The sequence below is a fragment of the Carassius gibelio genome, chromosome B25 (genome assembly GCF_023724105.1).
Source record: "Carassius gibelio isolate Cgi1373 ecotype wild population from Czech Republic chromosome B25, carGib1.2-hapl.c, whole genome shotgun sequence".
Classification (NCBI taxonomy): Eukaryota; Metazoa; Chordata; class Actinopteri; order Cypriniformes; family Cyprinidae; genus Carassius; species Carassius gibelio.
In genome coordinates this window covers 8,959,777-8,977,775 of record NC_068420.1, presented here as the reverse complement: position 1 = coordinate 8,977,775, position 17,999 = coordinate 8,959,777, and the positions used below count along the sequence as shown (strand labels likewise).

Below are 17,999 nucleotides of genomic sequence, written 5' to 3'. Positions count from 1 at the left end.
CTGGCAATCTCAGCATGCAAATTTACCACAAGCAGCTAAAAGGTTGAAAACATGCTGGAATATGGAACATAGAATTTGCGACAAAAACTAAAACCAAAGACAAAAACGAAAACACAAATTAAGCTATCTTTAGCAATGTTCTGAAAGCGTCTTTTTGGAATCAAACAGTTTTCTATTGTTTTTCTTGTAACAGTCTCTAATGGCACAGTTTTTATGAGCAACAAAACACTAGAGTAATTCTACCCAGATTTGTCTCTCAAAGCAAATGTCTTCTTAAATCTTTTAATATTGAATATTAAATGTGATCACGGGTAAACAGAGAGCTCCTTTATGTTTAATCACAATTGGTATTGCAACGCAGTCTCATAGCTGTTTAGAAGAATGCTGTGCAAATTTTATGCATTTGATAAATTGAATGCAACCTTGCAACAGAAAACTCTTTGTATATATGTTTTGTTATCTGTGACATGGGATAAATTAGGGAAGTGTTCTAATATCCCGGCGCAATTTTATCTGTGGTAACATGAATATTTTTTTTTAACTTGGTAACATGATACAATGTTAATTTTCAATGGCGGAAAAAACACCAAAAATAAGTTTATAACATTATAAAAACACGTTTATTTTGATAATGATAATCATTTGTAAAAAAAAAAAAAAAAAAAAGGATCATTGTCGTTAGAACCTTAAATGTTAGACAATCCATCCACCCTGTTCCTTGAGAAGAACAAAACTGAAATGAAAGACTTGATTTCTCACCTTTGCACATGTGGTGGTCTTTTAGCCATGGGCTCTTGCTCTTGTGGGGGCAGGTGTCCCCAGAAGTCAGGGAAGGCTAGTATGGAGTATCCGGCTATAGACTTTGCATTGGCTGCTGTGGCGGCATAGAGACGTGGATCATGGTTGGGAATGCAGATCCCGTACTTCTCCAGAAGCCTGTCCACCATACTAGAGTGGCCTTTTCGGCCTTTCCTAGAGCAATTGAGGTAATGCTTATGGAAGTCGTTCGTCTGGAGGTGGTGTTCATTTCTGTCGGAGGGCAGCTCGTAGCCTCTCTGGTCACTCGGTGTCTCGTCTCCCATCAGAGTGCTGTCATCGTCTGAGCTTTCATCGACCTCAGAGCTGGAGTCCAAATCCTAAAAGACATGATTGTTAGAGAGAAGCTGCAAAGCTAATGTTGATTTTCAGGGGGGAAAAAAATTCAGAGCATCCACAGATGTCAGCTCTCTATGCTTTCAGCCACATCAGCAACTCTCAAAATCAAAGGTGTAGGAGAAAAACGGCAAAAAAAAAAGGAGACAAAGATTACAGTAAACATCACCCACAAGATATCCTGTTTTCCCCCTGGCACCGTGAACCGCTCAGTGCTGCACTGCAGAATAACAACCCGAAATAAACTGTGAAGGAAATGAAAGCATTTTTTTAGAGACTATTGAGGGAGAAAAGCCAAAAAAGGATAAGGAATTGTTTTGAGGATGCAGCCCAAAGTGGTGCACATCACTTCCAGCTTTCTATTGACTTCAAAAGGGTGATACTGACAGCAAATAGGATCGGCCAATTACAGTCTTTGACAGGCATAAAATGAACTGTATCAAAATAGCCAAGGGGCCTGGCTGCTTTTAGAGGAACCAAATAACAATTTAAGCTCACGCCTCATGCATTTCCATAAATTTAGTGAGGAAAAAGACCCATGGTCCAATTCCCAGGCTCTTCCCAAAGGTGAAAAACGCGAATGTCCAAGAAACAAGATAGACATGATGTGCTGACTAGGGGAAATTCTGCACATATCGTGTTGATAAAAGCTTCCATCATCTGCGCTCACATCCCTATGGAAGATCTTAGTTTCTGAACGCCGTCCCATGTTTTCTCTGATCTTCGCCGCAGTGCACATAAACTGTACACCATCAAAGTGAATTTGTTAGATACAAAACTTTAGTACTGCACCCTATGCTATTGCTTTGCATTTCACTTTTTTCCCTTCTTCACACTCCTAAAAATATGTGTAAGCACAAAGACGCCACAACTTCCATGAATACCAATAGCAGGGGATGCATTAATATAAATGAACCTTTGCTGTATAAAAACGTCTCAGGCTGTATATTGCATCTCAGGGGGCTCGCTTTGTCATATTCGTTTTTCAAAACCACAAATAACACTTAAACAATATAGCAGCACCGAGATGTTTCTTTCAAAGACTTATTTTAATCATGAACTTGATACAGACAAGTACAACGGCCCTTTTGATGAGCTCTGGGAGTGGGACTCGGGGAACGTGTGCTCGGTTGCTCCTACAAGTGGGTGAGAGGGAAAAAGAAGAGATTCAATTCGCAAAGGGAACGAACGGATCTGTTTGAGGTCAATTCAATTACCCAATCCACCAACCATTAAAAGCTACTCATGCCTGACGTTTTTGAAATCAGCACGAAAAATAATAGATAAATTAGCGCAATTGTGACACTTTTGGGAAAATGCACAGAATCTGATTTGAGTTGCCACATGCACTGTGAACAATTCTGGAAAGAGTACTTAAACTACAGTCAAGCTATTCTTATAAAAAGTTATTTTAAAAGTATTTACACGGAAGCTATTGCATTGATTTAATGGATTTTAATTCTCAATTACGATATAATTACACATTTTGTATTATTTTTTATACAACAGTTCTTTTTGGTCATCAAATCTGAATAGCCAGGAACCTTTTTCCAGGCATGCGATGTTCTAGTGATAACAGCACTTCACCCATTTCACCATTTGTATTACTCTACTTGTGGTTTTTCAAACAGCGAGTGTAATGGCAGATGCCCAAATCCACTATACAATTTTCAAATAATACTGTTTATGTGCACATTATGTCGAGAATGTACTTGTTTAGACTTCAAATATGTGGTCTGTTAATAAAGAGAATGTCTATTTGAAAATTAGTTTCACCATTTTTGTAGAGGTGAGCTCAAGGGCGTCTGTGGCCATTCAGAACTCATGAACCCTCCGAGAACAGCCTTAAGGCTTAAAGGTGGGGTAAGCGATTTCTGGTAGACAATGTTGACTTTTGTTTCTACCCCAAAAGGGTCTTGCCCCTGTTTTGATAGCTCTGCCCCACACATACGTACACAACCCAGGTAACGATTAGCTCTGTGAAACAAAGCAAAACCAATGTTACACCATGTCTACACCAGACGCAAGTGGCGTGACATGACAAAATACTCTAGAACTTGTTATAATCAGTGATGCTGTCTACACCATAGATATATATACGTATCTATGGATTATATATACATATATAGCACGACAACAAATCCCTGACAGAAAACTGCTGCCTTCCATTTATGACATATTGACACAAATGTCAAAAGATTTTCAACAGTTGATTTGTCGCACCCAGTGTAGACAGACTTTAGCTGTTGTGGCCATGGTGTTAGTTACCTATTGAGAAGAAACAAAGCAAACTCCATGCCCGATCGCTTTCGCAATTGGAAACTAAACGAAATGGTCAATTACACTACACAGAGGCCTTGACTAAGGAACTGTGGCGGGAACAAAACAAAAAGACTCATAATCATATTGAGTCTTGGGCTTAGTCAGCGGAGGAACTAGGATGTTGGTGTCATGCTGAATGAAATGCACATCTAATTTTCAACTCCTGGCTGTCCTGTACAGTATCACACAAAGCGTTGGAGATCAAAGGGAAACATGTTATCCCGAGGCGAGTCCTCAGGGGAAGGGACCCTTCTGTTCCTCCCTCTGAGAGCGCAAGCACCGTGCCAATCTCGCTTTCTCAGGCTTCTGTTTCACAACCCAACCCTTTATCTAGCCTGAAATATTTTTGACAGCTCTGCAGTTTTACCTATGTTCTCTTCTTCTGAATCCTAGCATGACACGATGAATTGAACCCATTTAATTATGGCCTTTGTTTTGGCCCGAATTACAGGTGCAGCATCGTAGTCATGCAAGATTAATAGTAGGGAACTGATTGGCATGAATGTCCTGCTGTAAATTCTTCTCATCTTGGTATTTTACACAGCATGCATAATGCAGCAATGTGATTACAACCCCTGCATCCAATCCAGTCACAGCGTCTCAAGATCACAGTGGTATTTAATGATAATGGGAGAAATACATCAAAGACACGTTCAGAGAAGGGGGCTATGGACAGTATGGTTTGATTGATTAAGCTGAGACCAAAAGAAAACAATATAAAATCGCATAATGAACATTCAGATTGATGCATATTAGAATCAATTACAGGTTTTCAAATTTGGTTGTTCAACACTGGGGTTAGCAATCACTAAAAATAAAAATTAATGAAATAAAACAAAAAAGTATTGTCCTAAAACCACAAAAAATATCATGCATAATGATTGATGTATATTCAAATATCTAATAGAGCTGTAGTATTAAACAAAATTAATTGTGCATATCAATTGGACAAATACATCAAATTCAATTTTGGGTGAACCATTCCTAATAACCTGTCATTATGAGGAAGAATCATGTGTTTCCAGGAATTGCTTGGCCTTTATGTCTAGAAATTGCAAACATAATTGATTTTAAAAATGTTAAATTGAAATTAGTAGCTCGTCATTTCTTTTGGAGACCTGAATTATAACATCAATACGTGAAGGAGGAAATGAACCACAGAAAAGACGCTTTTTAACAGCAGTAGTACATCATGCTATATGATTTAAATTACAATAGTGGCAGCGTCTGAATAAGGAGGGAGTTGAACGTTGATGAACCGGAGGTGTGTTGACATTTCTATTAGTTTGAACTCATCCGCATGCTAAAAGCAGCCACGCAGGGATTTGTGCAAGACAGCCGCAGGCGTGTAATTGTGCTGCGAGTGGAGCCGTCAATCAAGACCATAGCAGTGGCTCGTGATGGGAGGGGTGGTGACACATTTAAAATGAAGAGTCACACTGAACATATTATGGAACTTGAAATGTCATCATTCATTTCTGTCAATGGCCCTTCGGTCGGCTGACCCGCAGCAGGGTTAATACCAGAAGGGTAAAATTTCCAGAAAATCTGAAACAACCTTTTAAAATAGTTTGATATTGTTTTATCCTTTTTCATACATTGATTTAGGATTTAAGTTCAAAAACTCCAAAAGGCGAAATTAAGACAAACTATATAAAAAAAAAATATTAAAATAAAATAAAAAAAATCTAAAAAGAAACATTTTCAATGTATTTAGAATTTTTTTTACACAATTCCAAGATCACTATAATGCGTTTCCATAATTTTATGTAAATGTAGAATGACCTAAAAAAAAAAAACAATCTCAATCTATCTATCGATCTAAAAACGTATAAAACTTATATAAAACCTAAGCATAAATGAGAATCTAAATTCCCAAATATAATATAATATAAAATAATATACGCATGTAATGAGAATTTAAACTGTTAAGCCCTGGCCTATACCAAACTGTAATAATAATTAATAAATACATAAATAAATACATAAATAATATATATATATATATATATATATATATATATATATATATATATATATATATATATATATATATATATATATATATATATATATATTTATTTATTTATTTATTTATTTTATTTTTTATTGTCAATATTTTGTTGAATGTTTGAAAACAATGTAAATATGAACACACATTTTTTTCTTTGATTAATAAGTGAAAAGATAACACATAATTATTGCGATCTCTGAGAGATCAGATGAATCATTTCCAGTGGATATTCTGCCAACAAGATGTTCCTCATTCTTCCCCAGAATTCTTCAGGTCAGCAAAAACCGGAACAAGATCACTCTATTAATATGAAGAGTGATGCATACATGCCGCCATTGTAAGGAGCCAAAGCACTAGTGTCTGATTTTTTTAAAGCATAATGAGGTAATTTTCAGAAGAAGCCGTGTCCCTGTTGTGCTCTTAAGTTGTATAGTGGTGCAATAGCAGTAGGTATTACAGCACACACTGTTCCCATCAAAATCTCTTACTGCTTCCACACAAGGTCCATATTCACCCCAAGTGCACTTAGAGACACTTCATATAAACTTTATCCTGGGTGTCTGCCATTAAGAGCAGTACACTTGTAACTTTCACGCCTGGCTGCAACAACTAAACCCCAGAGATGCTGACGGTCTCAAAAAAAAAACTCTTTGAAATATTTCTCCAGAGCAGATTAAAGTAAACATGAAATCAAAATTCACCCCATTTACATTCTTAACGCATGGTCTTATTGTGCATGAATTATCAGCTATGCTGTTTTAAAGAAAAACCAATAGCATTTCATGTTGACATCTTCTTGAAGTTATGCATTAAAAGAATAATGCGGGTTTATATCAATATAAATCGACTTTATTCGTAACAGTGTTCATTATCACCACAAATTAATTTCCACATGCCCTCCTCTTGTGTGTGTGTGTCTATATATATATATATATATATATATATATATGAATCAGAAATAATTTTATTGGCAAGTATGCTTGCGCGTACAAGGAATTTGTTTAAGCTTCCAGTACACAGAGACAACAAGACAAAAAAAACCCCTTGCAAATAAGTGTATAAACAATTGTGCTATAAATGATAATGGAATAGGATTAAGATGAAAAAAAAATGGATAAAAAATAAATATATATTTATTTATTTATTGGTAAACCATAGTGAGGCACTTACAATATGCATCTGAAGTTTAATAAAATAAACCATCAATTCATTTTTTAATTAATATGCATTTGATTTATTTGCTATCCTATCACTTCCTAAGGTTTTCAATGTAAAGTTATACAAAATTTGATCATCATTGCCATAACTGCATAACCCCTAAAATAGCTGTACAATTCAAATGCACAAGTTATGACAGAAACTGAATTCATTTTAGAATGCATTAATTGTTCTCTTGTACTTCACTTGTAAGAGCCTCATTGTAACTTCCATTTTTTTTTTTAAGAAAACGAGGAAAATTTGTCACAAACGCTATCATTGGAGCTTAACTGGAAATCTGTAACTTCTGTTGATGTAAGAATGGAGATGCAATGCTGTGTGTTTCCTGCTACAGAAGGCAAAGACATTCACCTGGAAGTCATGGTGCAGCTCAGGGCAGAGGCGCACATATTGACCCAGCTGCTCTAGGGGCCGGTCGGGCTCTGGTCGGGGACGCAGCTTGTTCACGTCTGTTTCCAGGTCATCCTCCTGCCATGGAGAAACATAGAGCTATATAACACTGTTCACTCTACAGACTGCAACCTATATATCTTCCCATCACTGCATGTGCGGACCAGAGGCCATGTGACCAGCTCCAGCCAATAGAATGACAGGCTCTGACCTTTACTATTTCTTTGTTTATGGCGAGTGGGCCAAGCAGCGGACAAACAGCAATTACACACCTTATTTGCCAGGTGAGGCACAAGTAAGCGGTCACCCCTCCAGCTGTGTTGTAAATGTCACTCTTACACATACATAGGAACAAAACAATTTGTGCGGTTCTATTCTGTGCCACTAGGAAACAGAAATCAGGTAGCGTCCCTATTAAGCCAGCCAAAAAAAAAAAAACAAAAAAAAAAAACACGTTTTCCATGGTTTTTAGAGACATCTGAATAACTTTCCAATAAAGTACTCATTTAACATGTTTTTGACATAAAAACAAAAAAAAACAAAGAGTAAATTAAATTATTTTTAAATTGCAAGTGTCCATTTAAGCCTAGCTATTTTATAAATATGGCAATAAAACATTTTATTAAACATACTTTATATACTATATATATAAAAATGTTGTGTATTCATTGTTTTTGTTTTTTTTGGCTCAAGAAAATAAAACAAATGTATATTTATATGTATATTTACTTACAAAAGTTATTTAAAAAGTGTGTGTGTGTGCGTGTGTGTATTGTTTCTTCTGCAGATTCTTTCAAATACAAAAAAAATTGTTTTTTAAAATACCAAGATTTTAAAAATACTTGATTACTTCTGTTAAATTAAAATAAATAAAAAGTATTCTGTAAAAATAATAATAATAATTTAAAGGTTATTAAAAAAAATTGTGTATTCAGTCTTTTTTTTTGGCCCAAGAAAAGGTAAACTAATTTAAAGATTATTAAAAAATTGTGTGTGAGAGTTCATATATCTAACTATCTATCTTTTTTTTTCCAAAGTTAGCATCTTTTAAGGGGATTCCACAAAGTTTCCCAAATGACTGTCCAATACAATTTCAAAATGGCATAAAATACCAAGAAAAAAAAAACATTATAATGTATTTTATATATTATTTTTTAGATAAAAAATTTGTTATCAGTAACCAAATTAAGCCTATTTTATCATCTGATACTATTGATGTAGCATCTCTTGAGGACTGTCAAATCAAATCAATACAGTAGTTGTAAAATGTAAAAGTCACACATTTGCACTACAGAGTAGGCATAAAGCACCCTGTTATGGCAAGATGATGGGGAACAAACATGGAAACAGAGAAATGCATTAGCAGTATCTGAAGAGGAAAGCAGCGCTTTGGTTTGGTGTTGGCGTCTCAGCAGAAAAGGGATTGTGAAGTCATTGATTTATGGCTGAATCAGGGGACCTATTATTGAAGTTATGTGAGAACAGGAAGTTGCTTGTGTCAGTCTCTTGTCACACGCAGGACCCGCTCTTCAATCACATTTTAGGAGGGAGAATGAATCAGTGGAATTTACGCTCACATCGTCTGCTCTGTCAAAATTACGACACACGATCGTGATGCGCGCATGCATGTGTTGAAGGTGCCGCTCACGTCTTCCTCCAGAAGACATCTCAAAACACTCACGTAGTCCCTGTTGTCTGGCTCCTCGTTCTCCTCGTCTTCCTCACTGTCATCTTCTAAACTGCCATCTTTCAATAAGGAAGAAAGACAGATAAACAACATATAAGACTAAGACATAAATGTCAAGATGAACAAAATATGGCAGTCTGTCTATCTATACATCCATCCATTCTAGATAAAATAAAAATGTATAAAGTATAATTCAGCTAAAACATATTTCCCCTCAAAATCTATTAATTCAACTGAAAAATAAGAAAACTATAAAAAAATGCTCATTATATGTTTATGTCCAATTTAGATAAATTACTAAATAATAGTGTTATTTAATTAAATACATTCATCTTTTTTATCAATAATTATATTTTATACGGTTTATATATTATACAATTAGTATTAAATCAGTATATCATATAGTATCTGTATAGCAGTATATATTATATCAGTATACATTATATCAGTATTTTATACATACATATATATATTATTATATACTGTATATAGCAAATACAAATAATAATTATTGATATATTGTATACATTTATACATTTATACATTGATATATAAATATATACATTATATATCAATAATAATAATAATAATAATTATTATTAAAACACACCATTGATTCTTTAATTGAATATTCATTTGTAGAGATAAACTGAAACTGAAATAAATGTAGTCAGACCCTCTGCTGAATACGCTTCACAGACTTTCATCTGATATGATGACTGCAGATCAAAACAGAACACTAAAAGCACTATCATTTTACAACTATCTCTGCTAAACCAAATGACTGGTTATATAAAAAAATGGCGTTCAAGGTATCTGATTTGGCGTGAAAGCAGAGTAAATTAACCATGTGATAAACGGTGACAAGTCATATATTTTAGTGTGAGGTTGTGAAGTAATACAACCCAGTTTATGAGCACTAATAATGTTAATGGCAGCATTGCTAACATGTCAAAACCACGTTTAAGTTTTACAAGGTAATTTGCTGTTAAAAGAAGCCAATTCATTTTTAAAAAGCTATAGTCTTAGTTGGTTCAGCTGGCCTCGAAGTGCTTTAACACCCTCGAAAACCATCGAAACAGGCTAGCCTGATCAGCATAGTGGCCAGCAAGACCAGCAAACCGCCATAGACTGGTTTAAGATGTTTTTTTTTTTTTTATTGTTTTTTTTTTACCGGGTTTGTATATATAACAGAGAGATGATACTAAACCACCGCTGTAATATCTTACAATCCCTGAGGGTGTTTTCCTGTGATTTTCACAGCTTAAAACTAATAAGATAGTCGAACTGAAGTGACAAGGAAGTGCTAAAGGTAAAGTCCTCTCGAATCTGGGCGTCTTGAAGATTAACATCATCTTATCGGTCTGGCCAGACTTAACAGCAAATAGGCTCAGTGTTACTGAGCACTCGCACCACACACAGCTTTCCATTTAGAAGCATCTGACGTCAGTAAAGAAGCTAATGTTAGCGGTTAGCATGTTAGCAACCGTGCTAAAAACCTGCAGAAAGTCCTTCATTAGTAAGCAGGGTGGGTTGCAGGAAACACGTATCATTCCGCCAGGTATAACGAGTCAACCACACAACAATTTTTTTTAATGATAAACAGATAATCATTGCGTTCGGTCTGATATCGGCCTTCCCAGCTCTCTGGCTTCCTTGCTCGAGATAAAAGCAGTGGGAAACTCATTAGTGAGCACATCCCAGCAGGAAAACTCCCGCGTGGTGTCTGGATTCTACAAGTTATTGTGTGAAAAGTGTGTGTACATCAACAACAATAATCTGCACTCTTGGGCTTTGGTGTATTAGCGAAGCACATGTGGTAAGTTCAAACAGACGTGCACGCTAACACGCTTCACAATGCGCTATTGAGTCGAGCAGCCACGATGGGCAGGGTTGCCTGGGCAACCACCTCAGAGCTCCCTGCAAAACAAGTGAATATAGACTATTGTGGGTCAGCGAAGAGCAATCTGCTCCTCTCTGGCCAAGCATGTCTTCGCTTTTTGTTTTCCTTTGCTCTGTTTACTGCTGCACAGGTTCTGACCTTGTTTAAAGAGTGCATTTGCATTTGATGACCTAGTCGAAAAGAAACACGTCTGCTAAAAGAGGGTTGCACGGTAGTTAATTTATGCGTAATACTGCTGTACAGCATAACATGACTGTTCGGAAAAACGCATTCAAATCAAAATGGCCTCTGAATCTGGTTTTAAAACAAGGGATTTCTCACATTGCCTGCTTTCACAAGGACTGGTGTTGACATTTGCTTCACAGCACAGGTCTGAACAATCACAGTTTTAGGGAGTTTGCATGGCTATAAAATGAATTAAGCAAGGTGCATTTCAGGAATACAATTTTAGAAATTATTATATTATTATTATTATTATTATATATTATATACAATACTGATTTATGGTGTTTATATTTAATAGCATTTAACATCCTATGTAATAAAATGTCACATATTGATGCAAATCGTCCGTGTTCTTTTTTTTTTCTTTTTTTTCCCAAGAATGATTTTTGACCTGATTCTACTCATAGTCAGGTATAACTGATTTTCTGGAATGTAGAGTAATGTATAGAAAAATTATTTTCGGACAGGGAAAATGTATTTGCTCAGTAGCTGTAAAGTGTCAAAATTTTTAATTAGATGTTGATCTAGACATGGTCATGTGTCCAGTGAATTATAATCAACCTTTAGTTTTTTTTTTTTTTTATCCAGTCTTATATGTTTATTTATAATTGTATTAATTCATGAAAAGCAATTTGATGCTTGGAGGGAAGCAATGAGTGGTCTGGATATAAACACTCTGAACTGATCCAACTCACGTACTCTACATTACACTATTCTTGCTATCGAAGTCTAATAGAGGAAAATTGGAATAAATTGTGTTGACATTGAAAGAATTTTCTAGAGTCATTAAATGCCCAGCGCCTATTTGATAACAACGGCAAATTTGGCCTGGCTGATAAGGACTTTGACAGGCACTAATAGCCAGAGGCAGTGTGTAAAGGCTAAATATCTCTAGTGGGACAGACTCAGTGTCCCTTACGGACACACTGTGAGAGGAGAATAATAGTAACTGTTGGGTGTTTGGCAGTGTAATAAAGAACCTTGCTTAAAAACCTAGGGAACATAAACCTTACCGTAAAGTCCTAAATCAGCATCCCAGTCATCGACAGGCCTCCCAGGAAGAGAAAAGCTGAAGACGCTCTTATCTGAGGTCAGTGGAAGAGGGACTTTGGGATTGCACTTTCTCATCAGCTGGATCGCGGGTTCCACCAGAGATTCGAGGCCTTTCATGGCCAAACAGGTCTTCAGATGAAATGAAACCGGTTAGAAACACTTCAAGGCGCTACATGGGATTTCCAAGTGACATTTCCTCTGGGCAAAAAATGCATCAGAAGCTAAAATTTGCTTTTTTCGGCACATTAGCAGACAGTTAGAGCATCTGGTAATGACTGGGCCCGGTTTACTTAGCAAGGCTGATAAAAAAATCTACGTGATTCAAAAGGGGAAATGATAAAAGCATTAGGAATAGAGAAATGTAAGTACAGAAGGTAGCAAAAATACCAGGATAGGGGATAACAATAACTTTGGGACCAAATAGTAGACTGAAATATCACCTGAGTGGTCTGGAAGAGAAGACTAATGCCACCTTCGGCGACCAGGGCGTCTCTGCCCACAGCTGAGTTGGTGGCACGTTGCAGACAATGAAGTAGGGCCCTACGGATAGGAATGTTCTTAAGGTTGACGTCATTGTTGTGCCAGTCTTCGTACAGCTTCAAAAGATCCGCGATGTAGCCTTTCGCAACAGCAGTCCGACAGTTGACCTCTTTAGAAGAACATAAAGAGAACATTCAGTATTTTTATAATACAGTAGAATACAGTCTGCATGAAACATTTAAAGATTCTCTCTAAAGAAGTAAAAATGCGGACACATTTAGCATTTATTTGCAAGTTTTAGGAAATCCAGAATTTTTTTATAAGAAATTTAATTTTGCTTTTTGTTTTTTACGTGAGGCCAAAACAGTTTGCCAAACAAAGATAAATTCATAAGGTAAGGTTACATTAGCCAGAGTTAATATTACTGAAAAACAGCTGACTTGATATTCACAGCAAGTTTCAATTAAAATGTTTGTAAAATAAAAACTTCTGGCAAACAGTGTTTGAAAAAGCTATAAGCTATTTTAAAGCTAAATGCTAATAATAATGACAGTAGTTAGCTATACTACAAACTCTTAAACCTACAACTAAATATTTTGCTATTAAAAGACAAAATAATGCACGCAGACCTTTGGGAATCGGTGAATCCTTTGTTTGAAATCAGAATCACTAAATTAAACCATCAAAACTAAAATAATCAGTGTTACAAAATGAAAAAATTAATTACTAGAACATGAGTTAGCAGCATGTTTAGATGTACTACACCAGTACTTGATGGAAAATTTATTTACAGAAATTAAGATGTTCAGTCTGACAGGCTAAAATGTTTTGTTAGTATATGCTTACCAAACAACCAGAGCTTACCGAGCTAAGGGCTAATCATAGCAAGCTACACTAGAAAATGCTAACAGCTAAAGCTATACATGTTTGCTTTAAAAACAAACAAGATGACAAACTCTGAATCAAAATGAATCATTTCTGTTTGAATCATCTGAACAAATTGATTCACTACCTACCCTGGTAGCACACATACAACTCAGATACATCTATTTGACATTTGCATTTACATCTGCAATATGTCTATAGGACGTTTCCTTTTAGATGTCAAATAGATGTATTTAAGATGTTTATGATTTACTGTAGAATGTATGTAAAATTGACATCTGAAAGACATCTGTCAGACGTTTGTAGACAGCAGATGCTTTCCAGATCAAGAGATCTTTAACAGACATCTTGCAGACATATGTGTGGTACAGTATGCGCAGAAAGACAGTTTAGCAGCATATTTATCTTGTGCTACACTTTTGTTTGCAAAAACTCCCTGTTGAAAAAAAAAGCATATTTTGGTAAGGTATGTTTCGATGCAGGGATGCTGGGTTTGGCTGGTCCTTTGCTGGTTTATGCTGTACTGGCAAAGGACCAGCATAAACCAGCAAAAAGGACCAGCATAAACCAGCATCCCAGCGTCAAAACATACCTTAACAGCATATACAGGTTTTTTTTTTTTTTTCAGCTGGGCTATGCTAACAGTAATAGTAACATTAAAGAAATTATGCAACTTTTGTTCATTAAGACGAGTCTAGGCAGAGGAAAAAAATGACTAAACAAATAAAAAACCTTGCTCATGCGCAATAGCATTATTATTTGTCTGGGTCTTAATGTACCAAAAAAGATGCATATCATTCATCATTATCATTCCTTCCAAGTCCAGAAGGCTCCTGAATAATTAAAGAGGCTGACATCAAAGAGGCTGACATCCATTTAACAAAGAACACCATGTTCATTTGAATACACGCCAGATTTGTTTTTGGTAGAAAAAAAAAAAAAAAAAAAAAAAAAGCATGTTTTGCTAGCTAGCATGTTAGAAACAGGCTAATATTTATTGGAAGCATCTCTATGTATCATTCATATTCAAATTGACCTCTCTTTCGCTCTCAGTTTCTCATGTCACGCTCTGTTGTGCTGTTTATTAATAAAATGTAATAAGAACATACATCATTCGGGCACTAAAGAGCCACATCAACAGAATGCAGTAACACTGGGATGATGGAGAGGGAACAAAAAGCATGTGACTCTGTCTGTCAGAGCAAAAAGATTTCTTAGTATGGCGCAAAAGGTTAAATGAGATCAAAAACAAGATGGCGGAGAAAGATCCACTCTGGGAAAAGACTTAATTTCTGTTCTTTAAGCCAGTGACATGTCTGGTGCCTGAGGTAAGCCTGGCTGTGTCTCAGAGCAGCCCTTATTGTGCATGTTGTCAATCAGTATATCGTGAACAATTATAAGTGACTGCTGAAGTAAAAAAAAAAAACAAGAAGATCGAATCTAACATGTTACTATATTTTCCCTCCTCCTACTGTGACAGTTAGGTTTCCATCTTAAATGTGCAACATTTCCTGTCAATTCTAATTGAGAACATGGAATGAGAAGCAATAAAACACCAGCGATGCAATTCTTTGTTAATGCTAAGAATCTGTATCTTAGCAACCAAATTAACTTCTGATATTTATTTCAAAATTGTCACATTACTATATACATAAGCTATGCACTAGTAATTCAATAAGCGACCTCATGTAGTCACAGCTTCAGATGGACCAAAAATAAAAAGTTTTACATCATTGCTGTTCTTACAGTATTCTGAGTTTTATACAAGCGCTTAATTTAGAACTTTTTTTTTTTACACTTTTATGACAAAGTTTCGAGTTTCAAGACTTTGTGTGTTTGTTGTCTGCTAGAGATTGGCATTAGCATGTCTAACTAACTAATACTTAGTTTATACTACCATAATGAGATCTTATATAAAAAATAAAAAAATGCAAATATGCCTTATAATCAAACAAACAAAATAAAAAATATGTTTACGATAAAAATGTAAAATAATATCTAATGACAAAAATGTTACAATATCAATAGAAATAACAATGAAACATGTAAAATAAAAGAAAATAAAAAGTCTGTATTTTTATACAATATACTGTAATAATGTAAATATAACAAATATGATAATATAAAAAATTAAATATAGAATAAATAAAATGAATAACAACATTAATATAAAATAATAATATACAAATATTTGTAATTACAAATAGCAAACATAAGTAAACCATTTAAATTCAAATAAACTGGACTCACCCATCCCCTCTGAATGTATTGCTTGTGCTTAAGAATAAGCAATAATATATATATATATATGTAAACACAGTGACTTATCTTTTAGCAGAAACCCTTAACCAAACTGCTTATTCAAATGAACTAAATGTTTGCTGCACTGCACTAAACTTTGAGTCTTTTGGGGCCGGCTACTTCATGTTGATCTGCTTTGTGCTTTCAGAAATTCACTAATAGCATTTTAAACAGAAAACAGCTCTTCACAATGCTACTGGTGAAGTGGATATTGCAGTTCATGCTTACAAATAAATAGAGGTATTTTTGTACCCATGACTTATGCAAACGTTTTTACAAGTCCACATCTGGGACTTCACAAACATCTAAAACGGTTGCGCGGGAAACATTTATCATTAAATGGCCATTTGGTATTATTCCAAATGGAGCTTGATGAATTGTAATGCCATTTTAATTGTAGCTCAACTTGGTTATCATTTTAGCTATCTATCTATCTATCTATCTGAGCAGGAGATTCACTGTGTGACTGCCACTGATCTCTTTCCAGGATTGAAGTGACATTATCAAATCAATGTTTGAAAGCCCGCCTGCGAAACTATCAAAAGAATTTCCACTCTCCTTGTTTTAAGAGAAATCCTCCAATCTCAGTATTCAGCTGGTTCCTCCATAAATCTCTCCAGCCGAAGATGCTCAGAAAAGGGGCAGGGGGCTCGATGCGAGGGAGTTTGCAGGACTCTCGGTCCAAAGTCTCCTTGCTTCTAATGAAGGGCTTGGAGAGCAGCCAATCGAGCTGTGCACTCAATGCATCTAATGGAGGCCATCGGCGGGAGAGTTTGATATGAAGGTCAACGGTATTTACTTCCACATGCGCGCAAAACAATTGCTGATGGAATTACAAAAGGAAATAAGGGGAAAAGAACAAAACTTTCACAGCGTTCTGGGAAGCCTATTTCCGAAGCTATGGGAATAATATTTTAAAATGGAGAGCCGAAACTGTGTTGTGTATCTACTTCTTTGGCTTGAATCCCTCCTGAACTCCCAGTATGGGAGTCATGAACTTAAACAAACACTGCAGTTCTCTGACTTGCACAAATACAGCAATCTGAAATATTAATGTCTGCGATGGTTTCTATCGAACTTGGACTTTTTGAAGGATTTCTGGTGCTGCTAATATAGCCAAAAGATTTCTAGGAGTTTTACAGTGGAATATGAAGTCTCCGGATATAGAAATGTCTTGTCATCGTGAACTCCGGAGATTTGGCGTCTTGTAATCGCTGTTAGAAATGCCGCAGCGCAGATCTGATGTGTAGAAAACATGACAGTACTTCTGTGAAGCTCGCTGGAGGAAATACGGCCACGTTAGATGATGATCAAGCGCTCGCGACGTCCTCCGGAGAAATAAAAAGCGTGCAGACAAAAGGCACAGACTAGTTAGCTTCGCCGGACGGAGGAGAATTAATTGCGGCATCACCGGCCAGACGTGTTTCTTTTAGAGGAGGCTCCTAAAAGGCCCACAGAGCATTACGTGATTACAGGCTCGCTGACTGCAGAGCTTCAACAGGTGCAGCGGCTGTGTTCTCAATGAGAGAGAGCAGGATGGGACTCACAGAGTCACAGCGCCCCCTGCAGGATGATGAATGACCTGCAGGGAGCGTCATTAAAACACAAGAGCATTGGGATGGATAAATGGATCTGCTAATCCTCTATTTTATTTACAATATTATTTACTATATACATAGTAAATAATACTATATATAGTAAATAAGAGAGAGAGCTATCTGGAGCAAAGCATGCTGGGAGAAACATGATTGTGTTACCCTATGTTCACAAAAGTTAAAGCAAAAGACACTTACTTGAGCATAACATTGCAGCAAAAGCGTCAACGGCCGCCCTGTGAAAAAACAGAAACACATCTGACATAAAAAAAAAAAAAAAAAATTATATGTAGCATTTCATTTCTGCATTTGTGTCATGTGCACAGTGCTACCATATATATATATATATATATATATATATATATATATATATATATTCCTGCCATTGTGATCATGAGCAGTGAAACTGTTGCTGATTCGGCAGTCTCCATATTCCTCAATCCAATATGTGCAGGCTGAACGTAGAATAATTATGAATGACTTTGCAACAATCTGCCAATAAATATCACCAAATCCAATGCCTTGAAATATGGGCAGAGAGCAAGCTACATTTCTGAGCTTCTGAGATGGAAAAGCCAGGGCTAAAGATTAAGAGAAAGCTTAGCAAAGAAAGAAAGAAAGAAAGAAAGAAAGGCCTCCTGCTTTCTGCATTTACACGTTGGTGCATGTGACGTTGTGTAAGACCAAATCAAGTGGTCAATTTAAAACCGAGCCAAAGAATGACTTCACTCCAATTAACCCAGCAAAACAAAGCCCTAACCCAAAAACCAGAGC

At 36.0% G+C, this 17,999-nt stretch overlaps 1 protein-coding gene across 2 annotated transcripts in view; it reads right to left on the bottom strand.

Annotated features, from left to right (window-relative positions):
- LOC128014194 (cytosolic carboxypeptidase 4-like) overlaps positions 1-17,999 on the bottom strand; it is a 191,371-nt gene that overhangs the window by 94,189 nt on the left and 79,183 nt on the right. For both annotated transcript variants that reach the window (XM_052597556.1, XM_052597555.1), the window contains exons 7-12: positions 17,424-17,461; positions 12,405-12,613; positions 11,925-12,093; positions 8,778-8,842; positions 7,058-7,174; positions 760-1,136 (exon numbers count right to left, since the gene is read on the bottom strand). In XM_052597556.1, the coding sequence (XP_052453516.1) occupies positions 760-1,136; positions 7,058-7,174; positions 8,778-8,842; positions 11,925-12,093; positions 12,405-12,613; positions 17,424-17,461 (975 nt within the window). The remainder of the gene's footprint in view (positions 1-759; positions 1,137-7,057; positions 7,175-8,777; positions 8,843-11,924; positions 12,094-12,404; positions 12,614-17,423; positions 17,462-17,999) is intronic.